The sequence below is a fragment of the Cryphonectria parasitica genome, assembly GCF_011745365.1.
Source record: "Cryphonectria parasitica EP155 unplaced genomic scaffold M406scaffold_1, whole genome shotgun sequence".
Taxonomy (NCBI): Eukaryota; Fungi; Ascomycota; class Sordariomycetes; order Diaporthales; family Cryphonectriaceae; genus Cryphonectria; species Cryphonectria parasitica.
This window is the reverse complement of record NW_024468909.1, coordinates 3205306-3231773: the sequence shown is the minus strand read 5'-3', so window position 1 is coordinate 3231773 and position 26468 is coordinate 3205306. Positions and strand designations below refer to the sequence as shown.

Below are 26468 nucleotides of genomic sequence, written 5' to 3'. Positions count from 1 at the left end.
ATGCGTGAGGCCAATTCCTTCATCGCACTTCTGGCGCGACCTCGGCGCCAGCAACCGCGATCTCATGGTTGACATCATTCACCGACTCGTCCCTCCTGCCCTCAAACAACCTCCTCCACCACATCGGGGGGTCCAGGGGCCTCGAGCCGCCATGCAGAGGCGGGTAGACGTCGTTGAAGAAGTACCAGATGTGACCGATGACGACACCAACCAGCTCATCCTTGGGTATGACGCCGTGCAGGATCAGGCTGAAGCCCATAAGGACCCACGGCAGGTAGGGCGCGGTGAAAACCAGCAGGCCCAGGAAGCTGAGGCGGGTGTCCGGGTTGCGCCGGGCCCAGATGTAGACAAAGGTCGAGGACAGCGGGTGGCCCAGGAACATCATGTCGACTAGCGGGGCTAGGCAGATCAGGCTGGTTGTGGCGTACAGGAGCAGCCATGAGAAGTGCGCGGGCGACCGGCCGGAGGACTCCTCGAGGAGACGGGAGTATCGTTGGAGGAAGTAGACGTGGAAGAGGAGGTCGAGGGACAAGGGTCCGAAGTAGAGGAAGGTCGTTAATAATCGCCAGTACTGTTTCCGTCCCAGAGGGTTCAAATGATTAGCATGACCGGTCTGTCTTTCTGATTGTCTCCTCGTCTTCCTTCTCGTTCTTCTTGTCCGGTCTTGGAAGCCCTTCGCGCGGCGGCGCGGTGTATCGCTTACCTGTCCGTTCTTAAACACTGCGCGGTAGCTGTAGAAGAGCTGCCAGGCGTTGATGATCTTGCACTGCACCAGCGCGCTGGTGAGGACGGTGGCGGTAGTCCATAGCCTCGTGCAGACGGGCATCTCCCAGAACCACTCCTCGAGCGGGAAGCGGCCGCCTTCTCCCATCATGCCATCCATGATTGCTTTGCTTGCTATGTCCGTTGCACCGTGTGCGACGTGACGATAGTTATCGACAATAGAAGACGTTCGATCTCGGAAGGCAAAGCAAAGGGAAGGAGAACCGATTCGCGCGGCCTACGTAAGAGTTCGATGTAAAAGAGAGGAACAATTGTGTTTCCAGACAGTAAGTGATCCGATTGGATTGCGTTTGAGGTAGCTGACTGTACACCCTCAGAATATCAGGTGACAAAAGGGAACAGAATCAATAGAGACGCGTGTCCACTTAGGAATTCAGGATCTTTAGGAATTCAGTTCGGTGTCGTAATTTTGGGGGGTTAAATTCATAGGTTGGAACGTTGGAGTCGCAGTTGGAGGAAAGCCGGTTCCTGCGGGTTGAGACGTTGTGAGGTGGCCTCTCGATAATCGGGCCTCTCATCAAGGGCCGTAGTACCAAGCCAGAGTCGGGTGTCAGTGTGTCTTCAGCGGCCGATAGCGCTTCATGCCGGTGACGACAGGGTGGCCCTGTGGGTAAACCATCTCTGAATCGTGCAGTGACTATGGCACCATGCTGACCCCCAGCCCGATCGGTCCAGGGGGCTCCGCTGCCTCTGAGATGAAATTCAACCTATCAGCACAGCTCGTGCTGCACCCCAGACTGTGGCTCTCTGCCACCAGCCACACCTATTTACGCGTGGTTCGGGGGCAGGGCAGGCGTGGGGGGTAACGCACTGGGGTATTGGTGGTGTGCTACCGTGCTATAGCGCCGTACTACGGGTAGGCTTGGCACACTTGCTCGCGAAAACCCACTCTCTGGACGCGTTCGGCAGGGACCTTCCATAAGCCCCCACAGCGCGTAAAGAGCTTCTTCGTTTTCTCCTCTCCCTCTGTCAAGTCCACCTCTCCGTCTTTGTTCCCGTTGCAAAGCCCAACCACTCAATTGACCAGAACGGTCTTTGTAATTTACAATAGCTGTACCGTCGCAAACGCCTGGTCACCAGCTTCAAAATTTCCGGGACCTGATTGTTCTGGGTTTCTTTTTAAAACACTTGGGCGGCCGTTATCCTCCCTCCTTTGCGCTCAGCCCACCCGACCAGCTCAGCGCAGCCCCCTCCTCCCTGAGCTCGCGAACAGCTTCCGACTTCTCATCTTCTCCGAACGAATCTTCCAATTGACACACAATGCCTCCGAAACGTGGTGGAGGCGCAGGCAGGGGGCGAGGCGGAGGAGGAGGTGTTGGAAGAAAAAGAGCGAGCGGCGTTATGCGTAAGTTTGGCGCGATTCTGTCGCATGTCGCAGGTGACCTTCTTCCACTGACACGCGATCATGTGCGCACAGCTGGCGATCCAGTACCAGTGGGGAAGAAGCGCAGATATAGGCCCGGGACCCGTGCGCTGCGCGAGATCAGGAGATACCAGAGCAACACCGACCTGCTCCTCCTCAAGCTGCCCTTTGCACGACTTGTAAGAGTTCCATCCCCAACCCCCCAGCCCTCCAGCTCCGGCGCCAAAGAATGGACGCACAGCGGCGCGCACGAGAGCTCTTGAGAGGCGGGCATTGACCCATCACGTACACCTCAGGTCCGCGAGATTGCATCGACATTCCGACCACGCGACATGGAGTTCCGGTTCCAATCGCAGGCCATCCAGGCACTGCAGGAGGCGGCAGAGGCCTTCCTAGTGCATCTGTTTGAGGATACAAACCTGTGCGCCATTCACGCCAAGCGAGTCACCATTATGCAGAAGGATATTCAGCTCGCGCGGCGAATACGCGGCGTATGGGGAGGGGCTGGATGGATATGAGCCGAGGAGTGTTAACCCTTTTTTTTTAATCGGTCTCTCCCTGACCGATCTTCTTCTAATACCCTGGTGTCACAAAAGTACAAGGGCAGGGCGTTTTGGAGGCGGCGTTATGCGGATACGTTCGACTCGTTGCTGAGAAAGCTTTTCTTACGAGCTCTTGCTTGCGGAAGGGTCCTATCGTCTTTGCGACCCTTTTTTGGGGAGGTGGTGGGGGGGGGGGGGTGATGGCCGCCTCGACATGATTGACCCGATGCTTGGGACGCCTCGGGTCTTCAACGGAGCTCATGATCCTTTGCGAATTGGTGGAGAGATGAGCGGCATTAATCCCTACGGTCGTTGACGTCGTAGTGCATGGTTGCTTAAGGGAGCCGCTATCAAAGCGGCACAAGTGTCATGCCTTGAAGGACTTTGAGGATGCTATAGCTTCTCTGAGACCGTTCGAGGGCCCTAAGGTTATACTCAGAGGCGCTGTTGCAGACCTCTTTGCTTGCCAACATTCGACGGCCTTGCCTTGAGATGCACACCATTCCAGGCGGAAGCGAACGGGCTGCGGCCTCGAGGATGATGAGACAAACAATTTGTGGAATTGCTTTGTGGACTTGCCCAGCGGGAGGAGGCCTCATTGCATGCTCCTGCTTTCTAATCAGATTACGGTCCATCATATCTTGTATTTTTGAAAAAGAATAATCTATTTGATTCAGATTCAGCACCGAACCCCCAATAAACACACACTATATGCATTTCTGGAACATCGAGCCCAACATGGCTTTAAGACATACACACATACATAGGCGCCCCCTCCCCCCCGCACACACACACACACACACACGCACACACACACAGTGCGAGGTTCAAGTACCGCTTGCTCTTCCCAACAACGGTGACGAGAAGGCTATTATTGCCGATGGTCCGCATTATCCTGGTGTACCAGTAGCCACTGTTGGTTTCCCTCCCACCTCATTGGGAGAGATACGACGTGCACGAACCGCCCGCGGCGGATGGACCGGAGTATGACGTCTCGCCGTCCATTCACCGCGTGGTCGCCGTTCAACATAATGCAGGTTACAGGGGGGAGGGACGGGCCTGATATGGACCCTGCCAAGGAACCCTATTCAAAGAGAAAGAGTGAGAGTGAGCGAAGAGGAAGATAAGGAGTCGAGTACAGGCGTCGGCCCATGAGACGTTACTTGCAAGATGACAGCATCCCAGCTTTCTCGGGAAGGGGTCTTCTCATGGCGGATGTGGTAGCTCGCCAGGCCAATGGGTTGTGACCTCGGTGCCAAGTATCTCTCTCTCTCTTTTTTATTTTTTTTCTTCTCTTTTTTTTATTTTATTTTTTTTTAGTCTTCTCTTTTTGTATCCCAACTCTCTGGTCCAGTTCACCCCTCAACACCAGAGGCCTGATACGGAATTTCCCTTCTTTCTTCTTCTTCTTCTTCTTCTTCTTTTTCTTCTTTTTCTTCTTTTTCTTTTTCTACTTGTTTCCCTACTTACTTAGCTGGCACTCATAAGCAACAATCACAGCTGAGGTTTCTCTCTCTCTCTCTCTCTCTCTTTTTTTTTTTTCTTTCTTCAACCTCTACTTGTCTTCTTCCTCTTTTGGGAATGAGCTGACACCGCCTGTCAGCACTCCCGAGACACACACGCGTACACATCATATGCGAGTGATAGGGCTAGCTCCATGTCAGAAAAGAAAACAAAAAAGGCTTGACAGGTGGCGGGAAGGAGAAGAGGGGGGGGGGATTATGTCGATCAAGCCTTCCCGCCATGCAGGTGATAGATCTGTTGTGCTAAACAGGAGCTGGGTTAGCTTCAGGGTCATCCTTTTTGACCTCGAAAAAGGGAAAGGAGGAAGGGGAAGGGACTCTCATTCTTCTGTTTCGTTTCCTTGTCGGCCCTATCTGCTGAGGTTCAGCGAGATCATTTATTTTCACACGACATACATGTTATTTACTTCCTTTTTTTTGAGGACGAAAGATAGATAGCAGGCATAGGAACCGATAGAATAATACGAATTTGTGTGTTTTTGTGTGTGCCTAAGTTTTCCGTAAGCTGGTTCAGATTTACAGTCAGTGTTGGCTGTACATGTGGACCCAGCATCTCGGTGCCCGGAGGTCTTGTCTTTCCTCCTTACCCGCCGCTTCCATCCCATCCATGCATCCCATGCATCCATTTCCTCCCATCCCTTCCTCGTTGAGAAACAAAAGAACATTCTGATCCAGATAGAAGATAGGTATAGACAACAAGGAGAAGATAATGTCGCGACAAAGTTCTTGTCTGTTCAGTCCCAAGATCAAAGCCAAGTCATACACAGTCATTTACTCCCAAACCCCACGGCAGAAAAAAGGAAAAAAAATGAAGAAAGTCAACCAGTTCCCAAATCCCCGCAAATCCCACCGACTCCCTGCCAATATGTTCCCTCCAAGAAATATAAGAAAATGTTCGAAACTTTTCTCTATGATGTGTGCGCGCTTCGCTTCCCTGTTTGAAAACGGCAAGAGACAAGACAAGGAAAACAACATAGCACGCCGAGCGACCGTAGAGAAGCAGATAGTGTCAGAAAAAGGAAATAGCTGTTGCTGCTGGTGGTGGTCATACTGTTGGTACAGAGGCCGACAGTGTCCTGCGCCTCGTATAGGCAAAGTAGAAAAAAAGAGCCAAAAATAATTGTCGACAGGTTGGAATATGTGAACAGTATGTCGCGAACCATGTACTGTACGTCTCAAAAAGACTAGATAGCAATATATCCGATGAGAAGTTCAAAAACCACCGAGTGCTCCAAAGGGGAGAAAGGAAGTTTCGTATCCCCCCCCCCCCCAAACCGACGGAAAAAGGGGGGGGCACCACTTCCAATAGTGGTGCCACTGGGTAGCGAATTCGGAATCTCCGTGATAATTAACGGAAAAGTATATCCAGATCCTCGGTAACAAATCTCCGGCAAGATGTGGATCTGTTTCAGCCTCGTGGTGGGGGAGCCTTGCTGCTGGGTACGGCGGGGAACAGGGAGAACTGCCCCGGGGTGGAGCTCATCGTCCTGGACCGGGCGCGCCCCCCGGCGGCGGTCTGGCGCTTGGGAGAGGATTGGGACTGCAGACCCACGAGGTTCGAGTCGCTGTTGTGTGTATCCCGGCTCAAGGTTGGCGTAGCCTTGTTGGACGAGGACGACGGGCTGCCGAGGAGGCCGGCGGCACTCTGCGAACGTGCGTGGACGGCGGGCGAGGCAAGCACCTCGTGGATCTCAGGGATCTGGTCCTCCATGTTGTTGAAATTGGTGGTGGCGGTCGGAGAGTCGTCCTTGAAGACAAAGGTGTCCATGTCGGAGCTAGTGCTCATGGTGAGGCGCGTATAGTCGGTGTTGCTCGATGTGGCCGAGATGTGCCGCTCAAAGACAGAGCGGGACGACAGGTTACTGTTGCTGGTGGTGGTCGAGTTGCTCGCCCTGGCTGGCACGAAAAGGCTCGAGTTCTCCATCGTCAGCGTCGGGTCCTCCTCCAGTGTGACCGCCTGGGCGATGCTCTCCGGGTCCTCGTGCTGCTGCTGCTCGGTACGAGCTGCGAGGAGTTCGTGATGGTAATCGTTCGGGATCAGAAAGGACGGCGAGAGCGAGAAGCCCTGTGCCTCCTTAAAGCTGGTCTGCGACTCGGTGCGCACATGGAGGTGGCGCTGGTTCCTGAGGCCATCTCGTCGAGGCAACGAGAAGTTTGCGCTGGTGGGTGACCTCGCAACCGTAGCAGCAAGCGCCGGCGTGATCGCCTCATGGCTGGTCCGAGGAGACAAGCGGCTAGAGGGGCTCAGCGCAGGTACGTCAGAAGTAGGCCGGGACAAGATCAGCCCTTCGTCCTCACACGCCAGCGCTATCGACGCAGCGCGTGCTGCATATTGCGACATGTCGACCGATGGTCGGTGCCAATCATAGTCGCAGTCAGCCTCCATCTCGTGCTCGTAGCAGTAGTCAATCACATCTTCCCAGCTATCCCGTCGTAGTGGCTCCGCGTCGACCTGTTCAGTCGCAGCCGTCGTCGTCATCCTGTCCCTCGCAGGCTGTTGCAGAGCGTAGATATCGTACTGGCCAAAGACGACAGACTCACGATGGCTTGCACGCTTGTTATGGGAAGAAGGAGGACAGCCAGCATTCGAGATGGACGCCTGTCGCAGGGCTGGTACCGAGATCGACCCCTTCAGCGACGAATGTGTACTGCGCGAGCTCGCGCGCGATCTCTTTGGCAGTCCGCTCTGCTCCTCCTCCTCGGGCACGTCAGGAAGACCTGCATCGAATGCCATGACGCTGGCATTGTTCAGCGGCGCGGTCAGAGGCCAGTTGGGGTTCTCTGCAGGCACAAAGATACGTGAAAACCGGCGATTCTCTGCAGGTGCTGCGGCTGGGCTGGGGCACCCAGGAGACCCGAGTGGGGGGGTAGAGACAGTGTAGGCATCGCCGCCGCCGAGCTGCAGGTTCAGGGGTGCTGGAAAGCGGAAGGCATTCATTCCCTGCTGATGATGCCCCAAGGCCTCGGAATCGCGGCGTGGGATCGATGCGCCGCGGCTAGGATGCCGTGCTGGAGGCACTGGGCCGGTCGCAGGAGGAGGAGCAAAGTCGAAGTAGTTGAGGTCCAATTCCGTCGGGGATCGAGGCGGTCGAGGAGGTGGGGGCCCGCGCATGTGATCCTGCGACTTGACCTGCTTGACCCACTGCCTTGGGGGCGAGTTCTGCGCGCTAGGAGGTTGCGACAGGCTGCCCTCGCGGCTGTGCGGCACGACGTGAGGCGGAATGGACTCCTCGTCGTTGTAAGGCCTGGACGTCTTGGACGAGAAGTTAGGCACGCGTAGGTCCTCGGCCGAGGGCCCCCGTGATGGGCCTCCCCTGATGGACCTCGGGGGACTCCGTGCGATTGCCATCTCCTTGCGCAGCGTTGTCGAGTTGGCCCGCTCAAGATTGGGCAGCTGGTCCCGCTGGATCTGTGTGACGTGTTGGAAGTTAAAAGGGCTCGATATCGATGGTCTCTTCTGGGCCTCCTCTACTGCCTGGACGGTTTTTCGGCGGTTGAAGAGGCTCATGGCCGATGAGATGTGGTCCTTGTTGACGGCGGATGCTGCCCTGCCCCGGTCGCTCGTGACATCCAGTGTCACCTCGGATGAGTAGGTCGAGCTGCCGCTCGTGGCAAGGCTCTCCCGCCTGAACTTGGACTTGCGGTTGAAGATGGCCTTTCCGATGGCCTGCACGCTCTCTGGGCGTTCCCGCGAGGGCATGCTGCTGGTCGTAGACTTAACAGAGGATTTTCTCGAGAGCGAGAAGGACTCGAGGGCCTGCTCCCACGACGGCCGGCGGTCCAGCGAAGCGTAGGAGATCAAGGATGATGCGGCGGACGAGCCAGCCTGTTGGTGTTGTAATGCTTGGTGCTGGTATTGTTGGTGTTGTTGTTGGTTTACATGTCGATCAGATACAGACACCTGCCTGACCTTGTTGCTGAGAGCTCGTAGCCCGCCGGGGGAAGGGGGTCTCTCGACAGCTGGCTCGAGGAAGTCGGCGTAGTTTTCAGCCTCGAGGGCAGAGACGGTATATTGGTGGTGGTGCGAGGAGGAGGAGGCGGCGGCGGCGGACGGATATGCTCGTGAGGAGACAGAGGAGGAAGAAGTAACAGAAGTAGTAGAAGACGAATCGGGATGCGAGAAGCCAAAAGAAGTAGTACTTTCACTATTACTTTTGGCCATTCTCGTCTGGCCCCGGTGGCTAGGCGCAGGCGCTGCGTGTGTTGACCACATTATTGTACTTGTGGTGCCCAATACAAACACACACCCACCCACACACACATGCACACCCACCAGGCCAACCGACCTTCCGGGCGAGACAGCGGAGAGGAGGGTCGCTCCCGTCCACTAGTTTCGATGACTTCGCGCGCGGGACGGGAAAAAGGGGACTGGACTGCTTTCCCTCTTTTTCTTATTTCTTTTTTCTTCGTGTTTTCCTGTGTCACCCTGCTCGTCCCGTCAGCTGCTGTAAGACTTGCCCGAGTACGAACATGGAATGATGTGATGACACACAGAAGCTGTGCCTCTTGCCGAGCCGACCCTTGGGGAAAACACAAGCCAGTGACGTCCCCAAGCCAGATGTTGGCATGAAATGGTGGGAATCACCAGGTGGAAATTATTTTGCTGAATATGGTTTCCTTCCCCCTTTCGTATACAACAGGTGACAAGACAGGAGAAGACGTCGCGTCTGGGTCGCCAGGACGCGAAAATAAAAAATAAAAAACAATTATGCAGATAGATGCTGGGGGGAAAGGAGGGAAGTTCTTTTGGGGGTGGTCAACAAGAAAAAGAGAGTATGATGTGACTGGACGAATATGTACAAGAGGAGGAAGTACCACATAGTATATCTTAATGTGATTTGGGGCTTCTGGCTGGGGGGTGGGATGGGTCAGGGTGCCCGTCACGCAACGCGCTCCCAACGGGCCACAGGGGGGTTGTTACTTTGGGAACCTTGGAGACGAGTGGACAGGATGGGGACCCAAGACCCTCAGGGAGTCAGGGGGGGGGGGGGCCAGAGGATTGCGGGTCGTTCAAAAACCGGGGCTTGTGTTACTTACGCACAGTGTTGTGGTTCTCCTTGTTCCCCGATCCGCTTGAGAAAGGGAAAATGCGCGCAACAGCGGACACGAAAAGAGTAAGTAGTCCCACCCAACACTTTCACTCCATAGGGCGATGCAACCCTTGGTGATGGCTACCTGGGAATGGGCTGGGCTGAACGGGGACAACCTTGCACGGCAGAGCCGCTACGGGATGAAATAGCCACAACTTCTGGTTTGCTCGCGATGCTCTTGATTCCTCTAGGAGGATGGGATGGATGGCGACGCTGACATGTGTCTGTCTGTCTGTCTTCCTGCAGGTTGTCGGCCGTTTGATCTGGCGGTCTATTGGGAGAAGAATGACAGGCCGAGGGCCGAGGGGAGGCAGAGAGGAGGCTGGGGGGGAGGGGGGAGGAGCAGCAGCTCTCCAAAGATCAGGTTGAACGACAGCTGCCGCCGCCAATGACGCCGCCGCCAAAACAATTGGGAGAAGGCCTTGCAGAAGAACAGGAACACAGCATGGAATAGTCGAGGGGCGTCGTCGAGCTGATTGGACTGTTGGATTTCGAGGTCAAGGCAGCCCTGCCAAAGTTGTTTAGACGCCAAGCTCGTCCAAAATGGTTCTGGTCGGAATCGGAGATTGGCGAAATTGGATTGGAAGAGGAACCGTTAATGACTATCGTGCGTGGGAAAGGAAAGAGCAGATCAGACTTCGAGGGGGCCACGGTCGCTGTTGCCCAAACGTTATAATTATGGCCTTCAGGTAAAACGAGGTTGCCGACAATTTCCCCCAAATCCGCAATAGTGGTGTTGGTATTATTATTGATTGCCGACGGCTATAAGAAAAAGAAAAGGACAAAATAATAATGGCAATATTGATAAACAATAGTGTAGGAGGGGGATTCTGCAGGTTGTTGGAGATGTGACCAGTGACATCGGCAGCTAGTCTGATGACGAGCCCTGGGAGTGTGTGTCACAGAACAAGGTCGCTGACGAGTTCTGCATAGACTTATATTGATAGTTCCATAGATTCAAAGTTATAGTCGGGCGGAAACACACGTGCGCATGTGTACACGCACACACACATATCCATACGGCCGAGGTTGTTTCTTATTTATCTTGATTTGGTTTTCAATCGGGAGGCAAGTGACACACGTCGGCTCCGTGCAGGTCCGAGGGAGTAATGAAAAAAGAAAGATACGTGGGGGGGGGGGGGGAGAGAGAAAAGAAACCCCCGTAGTTAGGGTAAAGGGCTGGTTACAACTCCTGATGACAGTGGTGTCGCAGGTTGGGGATATCTACTTTTGTCCCTCGATATCGCTGGGCTTAAACCTGCGCCGTCTCAGCAATGAACTTACTGTATCTAGTAACTGGTAGTACGGCAAGTGGCAAGAAGGGTCGACGGATTCCACCCAAGACTTCTCGTGAACGTCAGCGCAACAGGGACAGAGAAACCAAAACACTGGGACCAAAGGAGGGGGAGAGGAAGAGAGAAAGTGAGTGTGTCAAGTTACGGGCCCAGATATCCAAGGTGCATTCTTGAAAAGAGTTCGACGCACAAACGCTGAGACGCGCGGTTCGGAAAGCAAGAGCGTCGGCTTTTTCTCCGTCTGGGTGCGTTCGTTTCCTCCCCGTCTCGGCTGGTATCCGTTCAGGCCCACCGGTCACGGCGCATAATAAGCCTGCAGTCGCAGATCTGAGAGAGTTATCGTCAGCGAATCCTTGGAGGGGCAGCGTTGAGTGGATGCCGTTGATCGTCTTTTTTTGCCCGCGACCCAATACGTATACCAAGTAGGTGAACAACACGGGGGGGGACGGAGCCGGGGGGCTGCGTGTTGCAAAAGGCATACTTGCTCTCTTTCTTCTCTCCATGTAATAGGGGGCTTAGAGTGGCTAAGGCACCAGCACGTGCGGGCCCCTTGGTACGAGCAAGGCCGGATCCAGGCTTTCACGAGGCCGGACCAGGGTGTACTGGGGTTGAGAAAGAGAGCAAGGCACGAAAATACTGGATCTGAGTGGAGGAGCGAACCAGGACAGTGCTGTGCATCGGCAGTTCGGTATGCTGTCAAAAAATGGAGTATGCATCCGTTGTTACCGTTTATTTTATCTATGTGATTGTTCATTTTTTTTATTTTTTTGGGTAGAGGGGGAAGAACAAGAATGGGGACCACAAAAAGAAACCATACATTTTTAACGTCCGTGATGTTTCCCCGAACTTTCTTGAAACATCGGTCCCTTTCTCCCTGCGCCCTGCATATTGAGCTGAAAAAGAAGAGTAGAAAGAAATTCACATACGTAAGCAACCTGGGAATATCTGGTGGCTTTTGGGTACCTTGACTGCTGTCTGCTAAGAGCATGCTCTCCGTTTCTGAATTACCACGAGAAAACTGTATAAAAGCCAAGTACAACACAAACCCCGCGCGACAGCCAGTCACGAAGTCCCCCGGCTTGTGAAAGCGGGTACCCAAGTTTTTCTGAGCAAGGGTGTTTGTCCGCATGGGAGGAGAAAGGCCCTTTCGAACCCCTGAAAGAACTTACTTCCCCGCCGATGAGAACAGGGGTTGTACTAGGTACGATGGAATCTTGCGTGTAAAAGAAAAAGTCTCTTCCAATGGTCTTCTCTCTCTGTCACTCACTCTCAACTGCGGCTGATGTTGCTGACGCAGGAACGCTCAACCATCTGGGGCTGATTATTCAGAGATCATCCCCCCGTGTCCGACAAAAAGTCTCAGACGGAGACTCTGGTCCAAAAAGTCGCAGGGGTCAAATTTTCCCCCTTCTCTTCTTCTCTCTCTCTCTCTCTTGGCGGCTTGCACAATTGCTGCAGCAATACAGTGCTACTAACTATGGTGTTTACTATAGTTCAATGTGAACAGTTGACGAGATAGAGTCGGGGCGGGGGGGTGGGGGGAGCGTGGGGCGCACCATTTTCCACCTCCTTGAAACAGAAGGTGGTTTGTCGCAACCCATGTGCCTCCCGAGGAGCTGGGTGCATCGCACGATCTTTTGACTCCTCCCACTCCTCCTTGTCCTCCTTCTCGGGACCATTGTGACGCCTCCTCCAATACAGTACTGCCTTGCAGGCATAAGTAGCCACAGTAGCTCTTGACATCGTCTTCTGTGGGCCAAGAGGAACGATGTCTCCCTGGTGCCAGTGTTGCTGGTCTGAGGGTCGCCCCGTCCAGGCCAGCTAAGGCGGCCTGACACAAGCCGTCCCATGCACGTGAGCAATAAATAGGTCTCTCGACATGAAACCATAGCAGCTAGTCCGCCCTAACCTGGGCCGGACCGCAGCGACCACTTTAGGCGCATTTGTTTTCGCGACTAGCAATAATGCTATGTTCCAGGTTTTTCTTTGTCGTTCACGGATCATGGGGAAGAGCTATCTTGTGTGCGCGGCCAAGTAAGACTAAGCTGGCAGCGATTGTCCAAATTCCCGATGAGTGTGTGGGCCGATGTGCTACGGATACGGAGAGAAGGGCGCAGAGCATATCCGGTATCATCATCAAAGAGACCTGGTGTTGTGTGTGGCTTTCGTCATCTCGGAGGTCGGTCAAGGGGCGACCATGAAGATGTGCTGGAATTCTCCACCGTCTGGTCGCCGAGGCTGGCGACTATTGTGTGTGCTATAGTCCGTCCTAGACAAGAGCTTTCGTACTTCATGCTCCGGCTCATTCGCATTCCGGACATATCCTACCCTGCTAACGATACTGGTCTTTTTGGCCCGTCGCCGCCCGGCTTTTCTAGCAGCAAAAGTCAGGCTCGGCATGGCTAAATTCTCGTATCAACAAGAGGTCGTGAGTTTGTTGACCCGAATTCTGACCTGGGACAAAGCAAGAAAAAAAAAATAAGAAGCAAACAAGACAAGTGGGAAATTAGAGAAAAGCAGAAATATAACATAACAAAAACCTGAAAAAGGAACGAGACAGTTAGGAAAAGTAATAAAAGACAACTCGTGATGATTCTTTCTCGTGGCTGTCGTCTTCAGTCGAGACGTAAATGACGGAATTTACGGAACACATGAGAAGCTGTTCATCGGCTTGCGTCCATCCCCGGGGCAGTCCATTATTACATCAGGAGGAAAGAGGAACGGGGGGGAAATGATGCTTGGCATCGTGCAGTCACCATCCTAGCTCCCGGTTTCCAGATATTTATTTTTCTTGGATCCACTTTGGGATGCTTACACCACAGTGAAGCGCCGTCTTTCTGGGAGTTTGTCTGCATGAAAAGAACAAAAGAGGAGGATACAGACCGCTCCTCTGTCTGACGGCCTACGGTGGTTCTGCTCCTTCAGATCGATGGAGGACCCATCGCCATCGCTACAATCATCCTGGCACTGCTGGAACCTCCCGGAAAGTCGTCCAAGGCCACAATCTATCGCGCGGCCTACACGACTCGTGGTGTATGTGCAAAAAAAAAAAAAAAAAAAAAAAAAAAAAGAGAAAGAGTGAGGCTCACGATAGGCCACAAAAGTTCATGATCTGATCTTTGTATTGGACAACCTGACATGATCGGTCAAGCTGCCGCAAAATGGTCTAGTCTCCGTGAGGCCTGTGCTCTGACCCGATATCTACAGCGGGGCGTCCACGCTGCAGCGAAAGCCGCCGATCAGTGCTTTGCTTGTCCAAAGGTCGAGAACGCTGGGAACCCAGGCTACAGTTTGCGCGCGCGGCCGACGCCAAAGCAGACCGTCTGAAAAGAAGAGAAAACGCGGTTACGGTAGCCCCAAAACCAGGGGCGAAGGATTGCGTGGGCTTTGCGAGCGGGCGAAGGCAAGGACGAAGGATGGGGATTCTGTGCCTGCGAGCTGGAGGTCGAATTGGAAGCAAGTGGCGAATGGGAGGGAATAGGGACCGTGGGAGCCGAGAGAAGAGGGCGTCAACTCAGTTCTGACCGGGAGGTGTGGACAGCCACCCTCAACTCGTCCTCATCCCTCACACTTTACCCACAGCACCGAACCCACTCCGTTCCTAAACCCCCCCCGCCACCCGGGTGGGTTTTCTCTCTCTGCTGAGGGGAAAAGAAAAAACGCAGGAACCAGGCACCTGAGCTTGCCCTGACGTATCCGTACTGCAACCGTCGTACAGAATTCACAGTACTTTGTACCGGGTATCAACGATTGACCGACCCGGAGCTGAGGGGCCTGAAAAGGAAGCAGCAAGGACTGGCCCGCTGCTGAAATTTGCAGATCGTAGTTCTGGTCAGGTAGATGGGGGGCAACGGGAAGGAGTCAGGCCAAATTGTAGTTATGTCATCGATAAGACACGGCATCATAGCGGCTCAGGCAATGGTCGAAGGGAAGTCGAAGGAAGTGAGGTAAAGAGAGAGAAAGAGAGAAAGACCACCTTTGCCACTGCAGGCTTCTCCAGGCAGCCCTTTCAAATGATGCATCTTCTTTTGCTAGCGGAATTTCCGGTATGGAAAATTTCACCATTTATGATCCTGGATTCGGACAATTTCATCTTTAAAGTCAATTGTGAGATGTTGGGTCGGCGATTACCGTTGCAGCGTCACAAGCGAAACCAAAACGGCAATGAGCAGCTTTCCCCATGGCAGCCCTCTGAAGATGAGTTGATCAAGGAAGCGAAACCCAACCACAGCCAGTCGCGCCAGCCCAGTTGCCCCTGCCTTTTCCCCTCGAGGATCCAGGGAAGGAGCTCTGAAATCCATCCTCTCGAGAAAGAACACAGAACAATCCCTCACACGTGATTTCGACAGGGATTCCCTTCAAAGATGAGATCCCTGCTACCACGCCCTGTCCCTGGTTTCCAACCCTAGCTTTACGGCCCCTGTCCCTTGTTGCTTGCCGTTGCTGTCCCCATCGAAAAGTAGTGGGCCACAGCATAGCACCTGGCACCATACTAGACCAGAGTAGACTTTCCTGGCGCAAGGTAAAATGAGTTCACAATCTCTCATCTCTCTTTTTCTCGCATCACTCCCGTTTTGATCAGCAAGAGCATGACCACAGTCGGCGAGTATAGTTTTCCCCCTCCCTCCCCCCCAAGCCTGACAGTTTAAACGTGGATCCAACTCTCATTGGCGTTGGCAGCCCAAACTTAATCAAGCTAACCGTCTTATTCGCTTTCCCCAGGGTGCGCGTCCTTGGGACCACACCGGTCTACATACAGTGTGTGTGGTGCGCATTCACTAGGTACTGTACGGGACAATACTTATGCAATGCAACACTATGTGTACAGAATCCTCGTCTAACGTCCCACACCGCGCAGCGGGCCCTCCACATGGAGACAACTTTACAATGGTAGAGGGTCCATCCAACTGATCATCGACCCAATCAATGAGATGCCGGGGTTCGAGACGCCGCTCCCTGGCGTATGTACGATGGGGTCAGGAGGAAACGTCAAAAAATCATGCATTAATGGTTGTCGTCGACCTTGGCTTCTCGTTTGTCTTGCCAACAACACCACCACGCGCCACGGCCAAGTTGTGCAAGTGCTCACTGGGGGCCTTGGGAGAGTCTGCTGCGGTACCCAGCCTCCAATTCCTCTCTGTTTCAGCACGAGAACCTTGGACCTATCAATGGGCGCTGCTGCTGCAAAACTCCCCTATGACCCGACGGCTTTCTTCCTCAGCAGCGGTCCTTGTCCGGACTCTCCCTCCATTCATCTTCTGCCTCTTCTTCATCCCTTCTAGATGATAACTGCCGGGGCCGTGGCATCTCGTTTTCGGATAGAAGAGACAAAGAAAAAAGGACGGTACCGTCGGCGGGGGAGCCGGACAGCATATCCGGGAAACCATGGTCTCCACCTCCCGCGCAGCACGGTTGAAATGGCACCGAGCGGAGCGCCATCATCAGGAACTCAGGCTCGGCTATCTCCGTAGGAAAAAAAGGACCAAATTCGGGCCCATGGGGGTCTGTGTGGCAGCGGGTGTTCAGTCAGTACTGGACACGAATCTCAGGGCTGGCTGGGGCGCCTAAGAAGATGCGCTCAATCGTTTGGCTGAAGCAAGAAACTGAGAGCGAATGAGAGAGGGAGGGAGATTGGTGATGACTCTCCACTCGACAGCTGGAGCCTTTCTTTTTTTTCTTTTTTTCTTTTTTTCTTTTTGTCTTCTTCTTCTTCTCTTTTTTTCTCCTCTTCTATCTTCTGTTCATTGTCTTTTTTCATTGCCGAGAGAGACCACAAACATCCCTATCGCTTGTAGACTGACTCCCCAGGCCTGCACGGATGCTCGCGCGCAATCCCCGAGTCTACAGCTCACACAGGTGAGAGGACTCGTAAGCTATGTGTCTGTGTTCAGTCGGTTTCCCTACGGTGCAGAAAATGGCGGCAACAGTCTATCCACTCTGAGGATTGGCTGAGCCAAGTCTGGTGTTGCATGGACCAAACTTTCATTTCAAGCAAAACGTTATTGATATGAAATGGCAATGGCTTGTCGCCTTTTGAGGACAGCAACACTAAGGTAGGGACACCCCCTGCTTTCTTAAGGGGGTTATGGTACACTTTCTGTCTCTCACTTTTTCTCGTCCATGAAAATCTTACTATAGTACTACTACCACACAGCATGGGACTTCCCAGATTCCTGGGTCAGTTCTTGGGGCACAATCTTGATCCAAGCTTTGAGATGGCAGATGTCAGGAATAGGTTCGAGTCAGTATCTATGTTTCATCCAACGAACCGAGGCGATCATCCATCTCATAGACATCGGGCACGACTATGAGATCGACTTTGTTTCTGGGTCACGTTACCTGCGTCGTATCAACATCAGGGTCCATCCAGCGAAATATTCCGGCACCCCAATTGCCAGGGTCCTTGTCTGTGCTCAACACTACTCGGTCCGCGGCAGGGCATATCCCAGGAGAATAGCTCTTGCGAACCACAACGAAGGACGACTCAAGAGCATGCCATCCTCCAGAACCGTTCACTTGGTTTTTGGTACGTACTGTGTTGAGGAACGGAAGGGGAGGGGATCGTCCCTCCTTGGGTAGAAAGGCTCCATGCTCAGATACGAGGGCCGACTTTTACGTCGGCCGCCCAAATCTGCAAGCTGTTTGGATCACTTATGGATACTACCATGGAGGTATATACGTCGGGCATCACTGCGCGAAGTGGCATTTGCTATCCACCGTCAGTCACATCACAGGAAGGTCTAACGCTATAGAGTTGCCGACCACACACAGGCGCATACAAGAAACAAGATTTATGCATTCTGGTTCATGTGACGGAAGTATAAAACAGGCATAAAAGACAAGATAAAGAGGCTCGCTGCATCGGGAGTTGGAAGATTAGCCCAACATTGAACCCTACCGTCGCATACTGCATTAGCCACGACAATAAACTTGTTGCGAGGACCAACCAAATAGTCCTACGTATATGCCGCGAGAATATCGACAGTGCGCAGCTCAAAATGGCTGCGCATTACGCGTCCGACACTTGCATCCTCAAAAGCGATGCCGCAGCTTACGAAGTTCCCCACCCCAGTATTGGAAGCCTCGGGTTAGACAGCAGCAGGTTTATGCGGGAAGGGAACCCGATTTGGTCACAACTTGGTCAGTTTCGTTTTTCTTGCGCACATGACAACGGCAAACACATGTGCAACATTGGGGTATGGATTGAGCCAGGGCCGCCGCGAGCTGGATGACAATATGTTGTAGTACAATAAGCTGCAGCAAAGTAGACTCCAGCAGCAAACAAGCAAGCAGCAGATGCAGCACACTGCAGCCCTCCTCAATACTCCGTCTAAAAAACGATAGCGTGGTTTTGACGTCTGCCATGTCGTCGGCCTTCGCGGCCAATCGGCAGCTCAACCGTGCGCCACGCGACTCTTTTCCTCTTTCTTTTTCAGATCATGAATAAGTCGGGTCTGTTAGAGCGGCATGCTCGAGACCTTTTTTCAGAGTCTCGGCAAGCCCTCTATCTATGTGTGTGTGTGTGTGTGTGTGTGTGTGTGTGAAGAGGGAGTGAGAATTTAGGAAGTGGTGGTGGTGATGATGATGGTGGGTGCACGACGACGGCGGGCGGAAAGCACAGTCCTCCTCATGCTTCCTCCTCCTTCGACGACCACTACTACTACTACTGCTACTACTACACCGGCACATGCTCACTCCACAGCTCATACCCTTGGCTCCCACGGTTCCTGACGATGCACGCCACCCGGATTGGCCCTTGGGTGTGTATCCGTCCTCACGCAACCCCACGCTGACTCTGAGACGTAGCGCGTCAATAGTCTCACCCGTCGGTTGTGCATCTTGCAGGAAAAAAAGAGGGCGGGCAAACACGCGGACGGGGGAGGCACAGGCGATAGTCTCGCTTGGCCTGGAATGCTCGCAACGCATCACGAAGAAGGAAGGGGGGGGGGGGGGAAGGTTCTGCAGCGGATTTACCTGTTCTGCAGCCAAGACCATCACCCAGGAAAGGGTTGGTGGGTTTGGCTCAATCTGGCCTTGACGAGGGACGGGCAACCCCTCATCCCTCTTCAGGGCCTTTGACCTATTTGTGTGTGTGTGCCACCACGAGAAGCGCGCATACACATTGCATACACACACACACACACACACACACACACACACACACACACATACACACACACACACACACACACACACACACACACACACACACACATTTGTGCATATTTCCTGCCTTGGAATTTTATTTTCTGTCAGGAGCAGATGATGGTGGCGACTTGCGCTGTCGACAACCCTTCCACGGGCCCCCTTCACGTGTGCCCTGCCGAACGATCACACTCACACATACTCATATGTCTCTTCGTGGCCAAAGCTGGTGTCGACGCACAAGACTATGGCCGAGCTATTAAGTGATAGCGAAAGATATACCTGCCTTGGCATGAAGGATGCTGAGAGCCTTGATTGGGATCTCAATGTTTGATGTTCGGATCTTGGTAGCGTGCGCTTCCCGTGGCGACGCACGACATGACGGAATATGAGAAGTGAAGAACGAGGGGCATTCCAGCTGTGGTGATGGAGGGCCTTGCAACAATGCCAGGGCAACATACAGAGAAGGGGTGAATGACGAGAAGATCTTTCATCCGAGCGGTCCTGTGTCTCCCCCTCCCTCCCCTCCCCCGCCCTCTTTCGGTTACCAGGCTCTGGTGGTGGTCGGATGCACGCAAGGCTGCATGCATATCGTTTAGCACTTTTTCTCTCCTTTTCTCCTCTCTTCGCTCTCCTGGTATCTTCGGGGCCTCCAAGCCACGTGGCTACCATGGGCCTCTTCACCGCGTGCTCTAAGGAAAAGGGGGAAGAGGGGGACCATGTCAGGCTCTGAACACGAGAGAGAGCTGAGCCTAGGCGAGCGCCGGTGGCACTTGTTCCCGAGAGTTGCAGGCCTTCTTCTCCGAGGTTACACCATCAGCCGCGATAATTCCATAGCCGTGCTGAACGTCCGAGTTCGACTTCCAAGGGGCTCGGGAAAAAGTATCAGACAACTTGGACCTTCCCTCCCCCCCCCCCCTCCGCCAGTCGTCCATCCTCCCTCTCAACTCCCCACGATCAGCTTCAAAAGAACTCACGCCTAACTCTTTCCTACTCTATTTCGGATCCGCACAATTCTTCAGGTTCCGACTTCACTCGACCTCGGGGCGCGAGAGCTGAGGCCGGAAGAAGGAAGAAAAAATGTGCTCCACCACCTTTTTTACCTTTTTCTTCTCCCCCTTCCTAATCGTGGTCTTATTTGTTTCCGGACTGGGTTAAGAGAAAAAGCAAGGGGCTCGTCAATGGTCAAACCTTGCACGTCAATCGAGCAGAATTGTGGGGGTTTCTTTTGGTGTAACGCTGGGAAGGATAAAGGGGTTCCTCCATTTTGTTATGTGTAAGTATGTATGTCGGTAGTGGTGGCTGTCCATTGTGACATTCACACGCGAGAGGCCAGGTTTCATATGTCCACCTGCCGTGTTGGGCCACTGTGGATGTTGAGCCTCATTTACCGGATCTGGAAACTGCCCTGAGTCCGTCGCCTATCATACCCTTTGAACCAAACCCCCCCCCCCCCCGGAGGAGACCTAGTGTCGATCCCTTGTTGTAGACGATGCCCTTTTTCTCTCACGTCGTCGCCGAGCGGTGGGGTTTTGGTCTGCGATAGAGGCTCGGTGGTCGGCACTTGAGACTTGGGGAAGGTTGTGTGTGTGTGTGTGTGTGTTTGTGTGTATATGTTTGTGTGGCTGAGTGATGTAGTTATCCTGAACATCGGTGAGGTTTGGATGAGAAGGCCCCGACGGCCTGCCTGGTTTAGAATATGTCTTTTTCTCCTAGCCGAAACGCCACTCGGTGTCATCTGGAGAGGGTTATCGCGGGGTATGTCGATGTTGGAATAGAGCTATCAATCAGTTTAAGGTAAGTGACGGCATGCCAACTAGGGAGAAGAGGATCCGTCAGTGATACGCCGTGGAAGGCTCGGGTTTCACGTCAACACCGTATCATGGTGTAGAGACGCTACACAGTGTCTTTCTCTCTGGTTTCAAGCAATGATAAGAAGTCCTGCCGATTGCCTTTCAATAATCTCGGCCTTGTAGGATACTGGATTAGTGCGCGGGATGAGATGTTGCTCGGGTTGAATCAAGAAAGTGCCCTTAAGATCTGCAATCACCAACGGGCTGCATTGATGAACCCGATCTCGCACCGGCCATCTCTGGGCCGACCTCCTTGAAACTGTATCGTCTGACTATACCAAGTATGTAATTATTGCAAGTGTTCGCATGGGACCATGTTTCGTGTGCAATGCGAGCAAAGTTGGCACTGATTACTGCTCTCTGAAGTAATCATGTAGGTGTTTACACGGATCTGGCAATAAAGATTGTTCACTTTTTGTCTGCTCTTCACGAGATATATCAAAATTTCAACATGAGGCATAAGCCTGCTGGAGGGTTTTTGTCATGGACTTGGGATGCTTTGAATGATATCTGTGAGCTCCCACGCAGAGTTATTAACCCAACAAATTGATGTAGAAATGTCTGCCTTTTTGATTTCCCAGAAGACACAAGAAAAATTAGAGGAGGATAAAGAACCGAACAATCTGGCTGAAGTACATCTAGCGAAATCATCGACCATGAATACTTCAGCGCTCAAATAGTTACATCCAGGCGCGACGCTTCACCAGAGAGCCTACTCCGGTGACATGATTCATCATCATGATCGATATGTCTAAGCATTCAGAACACCATAAAATGTACCGTGCCAGAAAAGGCTACTATCTGTGCTGACTTGTCTTTCTCTCTGTCTTGTTATTATGTATCAAGTCTCGACTAAGCTGATATTCATCCACACTATCAAAAGTGACACACCTCAGATGGTCTGGCAATAGTAAACAGCCAGATAATCAACTCTGGGAGTAGCTATTACACAGGACTGCCATAGCCCATCAGCAAGAGGCTGACTGACAGGCAGTATGCTGCTCAAGAGCTACTTCTACTCATGCAACCTGGCCAGAGTAACAACATGCCCTGTTCAGACAAGGACAATAAGATGATATCAAAAGTGAGTCTAGGTGATAACTTGGGTCTTTCCGCTCTTGAATATGTTAAACAATTAGGTATCTAACCTGTGTTCTTCTATCAAAGCCTTAATGCATGTGTGTTGCCCACATCACTGTCACTTTTGGCGCTGTGATGGTCCGGATAAGAGTAAAGGTCCATACATGTACTCAATTGTGCATAGCTGCCACGACTATGTAATTAACTCTCACTATTAATATTGGGGAGGTGAAATATTACAGCATGCATGAATGATATCAGAAGACATTCAGACTCTTGAAACCAACAATCTTCGGTAAGAGCTTGTCATCCATTAGTAGGCTCTAATCTAACCACTGCACCTCTCTAATATCTAGTCTACTCTAGACGATTGCTCGCTGAAGGAGTTTAAACACCATCCAAAATTGGAAGAAAAGAAGTTACATCTCTCTCCGTGCACATATTGTCCAAGTCAAAACGACCAGGTCACAGACACCAGTACTCATCAGGCCAGAATAGCCCATCCACCTTGTATTGCCATCAAGAAAGCCAAACAAAAGTAAAGAACAAAACCCATCTGTCACACATCATTCCCTCCAAGCTAGATATATCTGAACCTCCGTGCTAGGATGATGCAAATGGCCGAGAAGCCAACCAGGACGCCCACGATGCTGAAGAAGGGCACCAGTGAGCCAGAATCATCAAATGGGACAGTGACATTCATGCCAAAGAGACCAGTGATAACGTTCAATGGCACAATGATGGAAGCGAGGAAGGTGATCTTGCTGAGGACTTTGTTGGCTCGTGTGCCTTGTGTGATGCTGTCGATAGATAGTTGAGCCAGGTAGTTGCTGTGGGCACGTGAAAGCATCCGCTCCAGATGACCCAAAGTGTTCATCATGGTGACAACGTGATCCTGGATGTCGCCGAGGTAGAGGCCAACCTCCATGCGTGGTGTAACCTGATAATTCTCGTTGCAGCGCTTGGTAAAGCCCTTCAGGACGTCAGCCTTTCCGCCCAGGAGTCGCATCAATCCCATAATGTTCTTGCGGATGTGGCCGAGCTTGGGCAGAAACGGATAGTGCTCCTCGTCATCGGGTCGCGCGCGGTAGACATCATCATCTAGGGCCTCTGCAGCGTTCTGGCACTCGTTGATGGCCGGACCAAAGTTATCGATGATATTGTCACTGAGTCGCAGTATTAGCAAGGTTTGAAAGCCTGACACAGATCAGATTTGAACAACTCACATAATGGCATAACAGATCCAGTCTGAACTGAGGTCAACATAATCCTTGAGCGAAGAGATTCTATCCCGAACCATGGACGCGATTGGGTTGAGATTGTGACTGAAGGTGACCATGCCATGCCGGAACACGATGACAAACATGTTGAAAGGCTCGAACTCGCGCTGGCCATCCTCATCCAGGATAGCGGTGTACGATCGGAAGATGGCAAAGTAATATGATCTGAAGAGCTCAATCTTCTCGCGCGCTTCTTGGGTGATGATGTCCTCGATGGTGAGGGGGTGGACCCCAAAAGCCTTGCAGATCCCTCGCACTTCTTCTTCGAGCGGGCAGTTGACATTCAGCCACCAGACGTGGTCGGCGTCGTCGTCTGGAGGCGTGAACAAGGTGCGAATGTCCTCTCCCGGAAAGATGAGGCCGCCGAGTTCCTTGGCATAGCAAGTCTGTTCCAGATTGGTCGAGAAGAACTGGAATCGCTGGGCATTGACCATCTCGGATTTGACGGGAGCAGGCTTGTGCTCGGCCTTCTCATCCTGGATGGAGGACCCAGAGGGCATGATCATGATATCACCATCGGCGGTTGCCATTTGAACGCGGCTGGCATTGGTGGCCTGCTTCTGCAACTTTGGGGAGTCCTTTGCATCCAGAGACCGTCTGCGCTCTTGTTCCTCACGCTCCCTCTGCAACCGGATGAGGTCTTCCAAGTCCTCATAGTCGATGTATCCGGCCGCACCGCCGCGCGTCTCCTGTGGGAAGCAAACATCGTCCTCTGCAACAGACCGGCTGGATTTGATACTTCCAGCGTCGCTCTCTCGCATCGTGTGAGACTTGCTGCGGTGGCTGTGGTGACTGGTCACCGACAAGGTGCGCTGGAGATCGACATTGTCGGGGCGAGCGTCTGCTGAGAAGGATAGCGCAGGCATCCGACGTGCCATGGCAAACGCCTTGACCGAATTAGGCGGAGACGGTGAGCTGTCGCGAGATCCAGCCGTCGTGTCAACCGTTCCGCGTCGCTGACGGCGAGCGACCGGCGAGACATCTCCAGCATCATCGTCGATGATGGCCTCCTCGAAGTCACGAATGCGAATGCTGGAGTGACGCTGGCCACCTCGCGAGGCATCCGAATTATGACGGATTCGTTCGCCCATCTGAGAGTCAAAAGTGCCACGGCGGGCTCGATCACCCAACTGAGGCGGGGGAGGCCTGTGGTCGTCCAGTTCCGGGACGGGTGTCGAGTAGCCCGACGAAATTGTAGTCTCTTCGTGATCCGACATTTTGCCAGCCGTCGATGCTCAACGTTGCTCGGATTGTTTTTTCCCTTCTTCTAATTGGTTGGACGTGAGCCTCTTTAACCTCTTTGGTAGCCTCTTCCTATTGTTACAAGGTCTGGCCCTTGGCAGACCAGAAACCGGTATTCAGGGGAGAATTCCCATCCTCGTTCGAAGGTCGAATGTATGGTGGACCTAAGCGGACGGCAGAAGCGGACAGTCTGCCGCCCGCAACAAGAAACGTTCAGCTGGTTGGCTCCAGATCTGAAGCTGTGATAGCAGCTTCTGAGGCCAGGGGCTGGTCGTGGCTGGAGGATGTAGCAGCCAGTATGCGCTAAGTTGGAGGGTTCAGGATAGGTTGTGTCGTATTTTGAGCCCAAATTATGGGGGCTTCTTGTTCACTCCAATGAAAGCCCAGAAAGCAGGGCTGTGGAGTGAACGGATGAAAGAAGAACGGGAGGAGGCGAGTTCAGCCAACTTGAAAGACTCTGCGAGGCCGCAGGTAGGAATCGTGGTTGGATTGGCTTGTGGTGAGGGAAGGCTGGCGCGCAGGTCAAAATGCCTTGTGCGCGCAGTGGATGTTGAGGATTATTGGCTGCAGAAGTACTTTGGATGATTATGTCTGATCAGGATGACAAAGTCGATATGAGTAATTTGAGTGGTGCAGACTGAATCCTCGTGGGCAGGACGCTGCTGGACTGGATCCTCCTAGTGTGCTGATAAGGATGACGTCGTAGTCCTAGACACAACAAGGATGCACCAGAGAGTGGATGCGGGACGAGGTCGATATATCGAGTATGTAGAGCTGATGAGAACTGAGGCAGCACCAAGACAGTAGAAGTTGAGGTGTCTATCTGTACTTTGTTGTTCGGAGGCTGGTGTAGGATTGAGGTGAAGGCGGAGGTTGAAGGGGGAAAGGAAAAAAAAAAAAAAAGCTTGGCCAGTGTCCGTGTCGAGGTATATTGGTGTGGAGTTGGATTGATGGGCTTGGCCACCTTCATAGTCTGGCGCCCCACCAAAAAGTCTAAAAACTCGTCTCGGCATTCCAGCCCAAAGTGCAGTCCGCCACTAGCCAGCTTAGGGGGACTTCCTATTGTCAGGCCACTCCAGTGAGCAGAATCAGCAACCTTTTCTAGCACAATTGCAGACAGGCTAAATGTTTAACATGTGATATTTACTGATCTTCTTTCGAATTATTACCCACAGAGGTCGATAGACAAGAGTTCAGGCATTTAGTCGAATTTTTATCTTGTTTCAACATCTAGGGGTGCAGTACAGTAATCTTTGTTCTCCTTTTCTGAATATGGTCATACTATGGTAGTCTTCAGACCAGCGGTTCATGTGAGATGATGCACTAAAAGCCCCTGCTGATGTGTGGAGGACCTGTTTCGGTTCCACTCAGCCGCAGGGACAGGGATAGAATTTCGGGATATGGAGCTCTCCACAGCGGCCTCGAAGACACGTCGAACTTCCGTGCTTCCACTTTTAGACATCGCCAACTGTCTCTACAGCGTCATTACGATCACAACAACACAGCAACTTCTTCATGCTCTTCTATTAAGGCAACGTTCTTCCTGCTAGTAAACGAGTCGAGTGTTACATTTTCACCACCATGGCCGAGGAGCTCCTGGACCAGGTTCGCGATGTTGCCGAGGGGCAGATTGTATGATGCATGAAATACACATTTAGTATATCCGGCGTAAAAGACTGACAAGACGTGGCGCAGGACTTTGAGGGACAGAAGCTGGTGGAGACTCTGTCTACCGTTCTTCTCAGTGTTATTGGTGTAAGTCGGGAGAGCAAACCTCGTGGTTGTCTGGATAGAGATAAGCTGGCTCATCACCTCCTCTCCCACAGGCTATCTCCTTCCTCGTCGGCTACTTTCTGCAAGATATCAAACTCGCCGTCTTTATCGCCCTCGGAGGCACCGGCCTCACATTCCTCGTCGTCGTCCCGCCCTGGCCCTTCTACAAGAAGCATCCCGTCAAATGGCTTCCGGTCAGCGGTGGGACTGCCTTCTCTGTGCCGCAGAATCTGGTTATAGACGAGAAAGTGACAATACAATGAACGGGCAAGATGGACACGATGGGCCGCGGGGGAGATTTCGAAGCTGGAGTACGGACACATGGCGAAACTGTTCCTCATAATAAAATTGGGCTCTAAGATGGGTTCCTATTGCATGCAGGCCGTGCTTGCAACGCCAGCCTCACCGGACCGAAAGTCCATGGCGAAATCAATTCTGATGCATCAACTCCTGTGCATCCGAGAGCCCTGTGAAACTGTCCCGCATACACGCTTTCCCT

At 52.7% G+C, this 26468-nt stretch overlaps 5 protein-coding genes across 5 annotated transcripts; 2 read left to right on the top strand and 3 right to left on the bottom strand.

The window, feature by feature from the left end:
- Window positions 1–19: 19 nt before the first annotated feature.
- On the bottom strand, window positions 20–871 carry M406DRAFT_245434 (DER1-domain-containing protein; the record flags this gene model as incomplete). The annotated part of the gene is made up of 2 exons (XM_040916333.1): window positions 20–571; window positions 704–871. The coding sequence occupies 2 exons, from the start codon at window positions 869–871 to the stop codon at window positions 20–22; spliced, it is 720 nt and encodes a 239-aa protein (XP_040781274.1).
- Window positions 872–2124: 1253 nt separating this feature from the next.
- On the top strand, window positions 2125–2664 carry M406DRAFT_247878 (histone-fold-containing protein; the record flags this gene model as incomplete). The annotated part of the gene is made up of 2 exons (XM_040916491.1): window positions 2125–2325; window positions 2443–2664. The coding sequence occupies 2 exons, from the start codon at window positions 2125–2127 to the stop codon at window positions 2662–2664; spliced, it is 423 nt and encodes a 140-aa protein (XP_040781273.1).
- Window positions 2665–5619: 2955 nt separating this feature from the next.
- On the bottom strand, window positions 5620–8424 carry M406DRAFT_325760 (uncharacterized protein; the record flags this gene model as incomplete). Its single annotated transcript, XM_040920020.1, has 3 exons — window positions 5620–8061; window positions 8122–8270; window positions 8364–8424. 3 exons carry the CDS (start codon window positions 8422–8424, stop codon window positions 5620–5622), a joined length of 2652 nt encoding a protein of 883 aa, XP_040781272.1.
- Window positions 8425–21964: 13540 nt separating this feature from the next.
- On the bottom strand, window positions 21965–25063 carry M406DRAFT_271449 (uncharacterized protein). Its single transcript, XM_040918115.1, has 2 exons — window positions 22901–25063; window positions 21965–22840 (listed from the first exon to the last, which is right to left on the bottom strand). The coding sequence occupies exons 1-2, from the start codon at window positions 24169–24171 to the stop codon at window positions 22255–22257; spliced, it is 1857 nt and encodes a 618-aa protein (XP_040781271.1). The 5' UTR covers window positions 24172–25063; the 3' UTR covers window positions 21965–22254.
- A 714-nt stretch (window positions 25064–25777) lies between these two features.
- M406DRAFT_248791 (SPC12-domain-containing protein) lies at window positions 25778–26232 on the top strand (the record flags this gene model as incomplete). Its single annotated transcript, XM_040916561.1, is given in 3 exon segments — window positions 25778–25828; window positions 25892–25979; window positions 25997–26232. 3 exon segments carry the CDS (start codon window positions 25778–25780, stop codon window positions 26230–26232), a joined length of 375 nt encoding a protein of 124 aa, XP_040781270.1.
- Window positions 26233–26468: the final 236 nt, after the last annotated feature.

What these genes read in the sequence shown, in the direction of transcription:
- M406DRAFT_271449 (XM_040918115.1), bottom strand. Translation starts at nt 24,171, where the DNA reads ATGTCGGATCACGAAGAGACTACAATTTCGTCGGGCTACTCGACACCC. An exon ending in TGGATCTGTTATGCCATTAT is followed by an intron (nt 22,841 to 22,900) that starts GTGAGTTGTTCA and finishes ACTGCGACTCAG; the next exon opens with TGACAATATCATCGATAACT.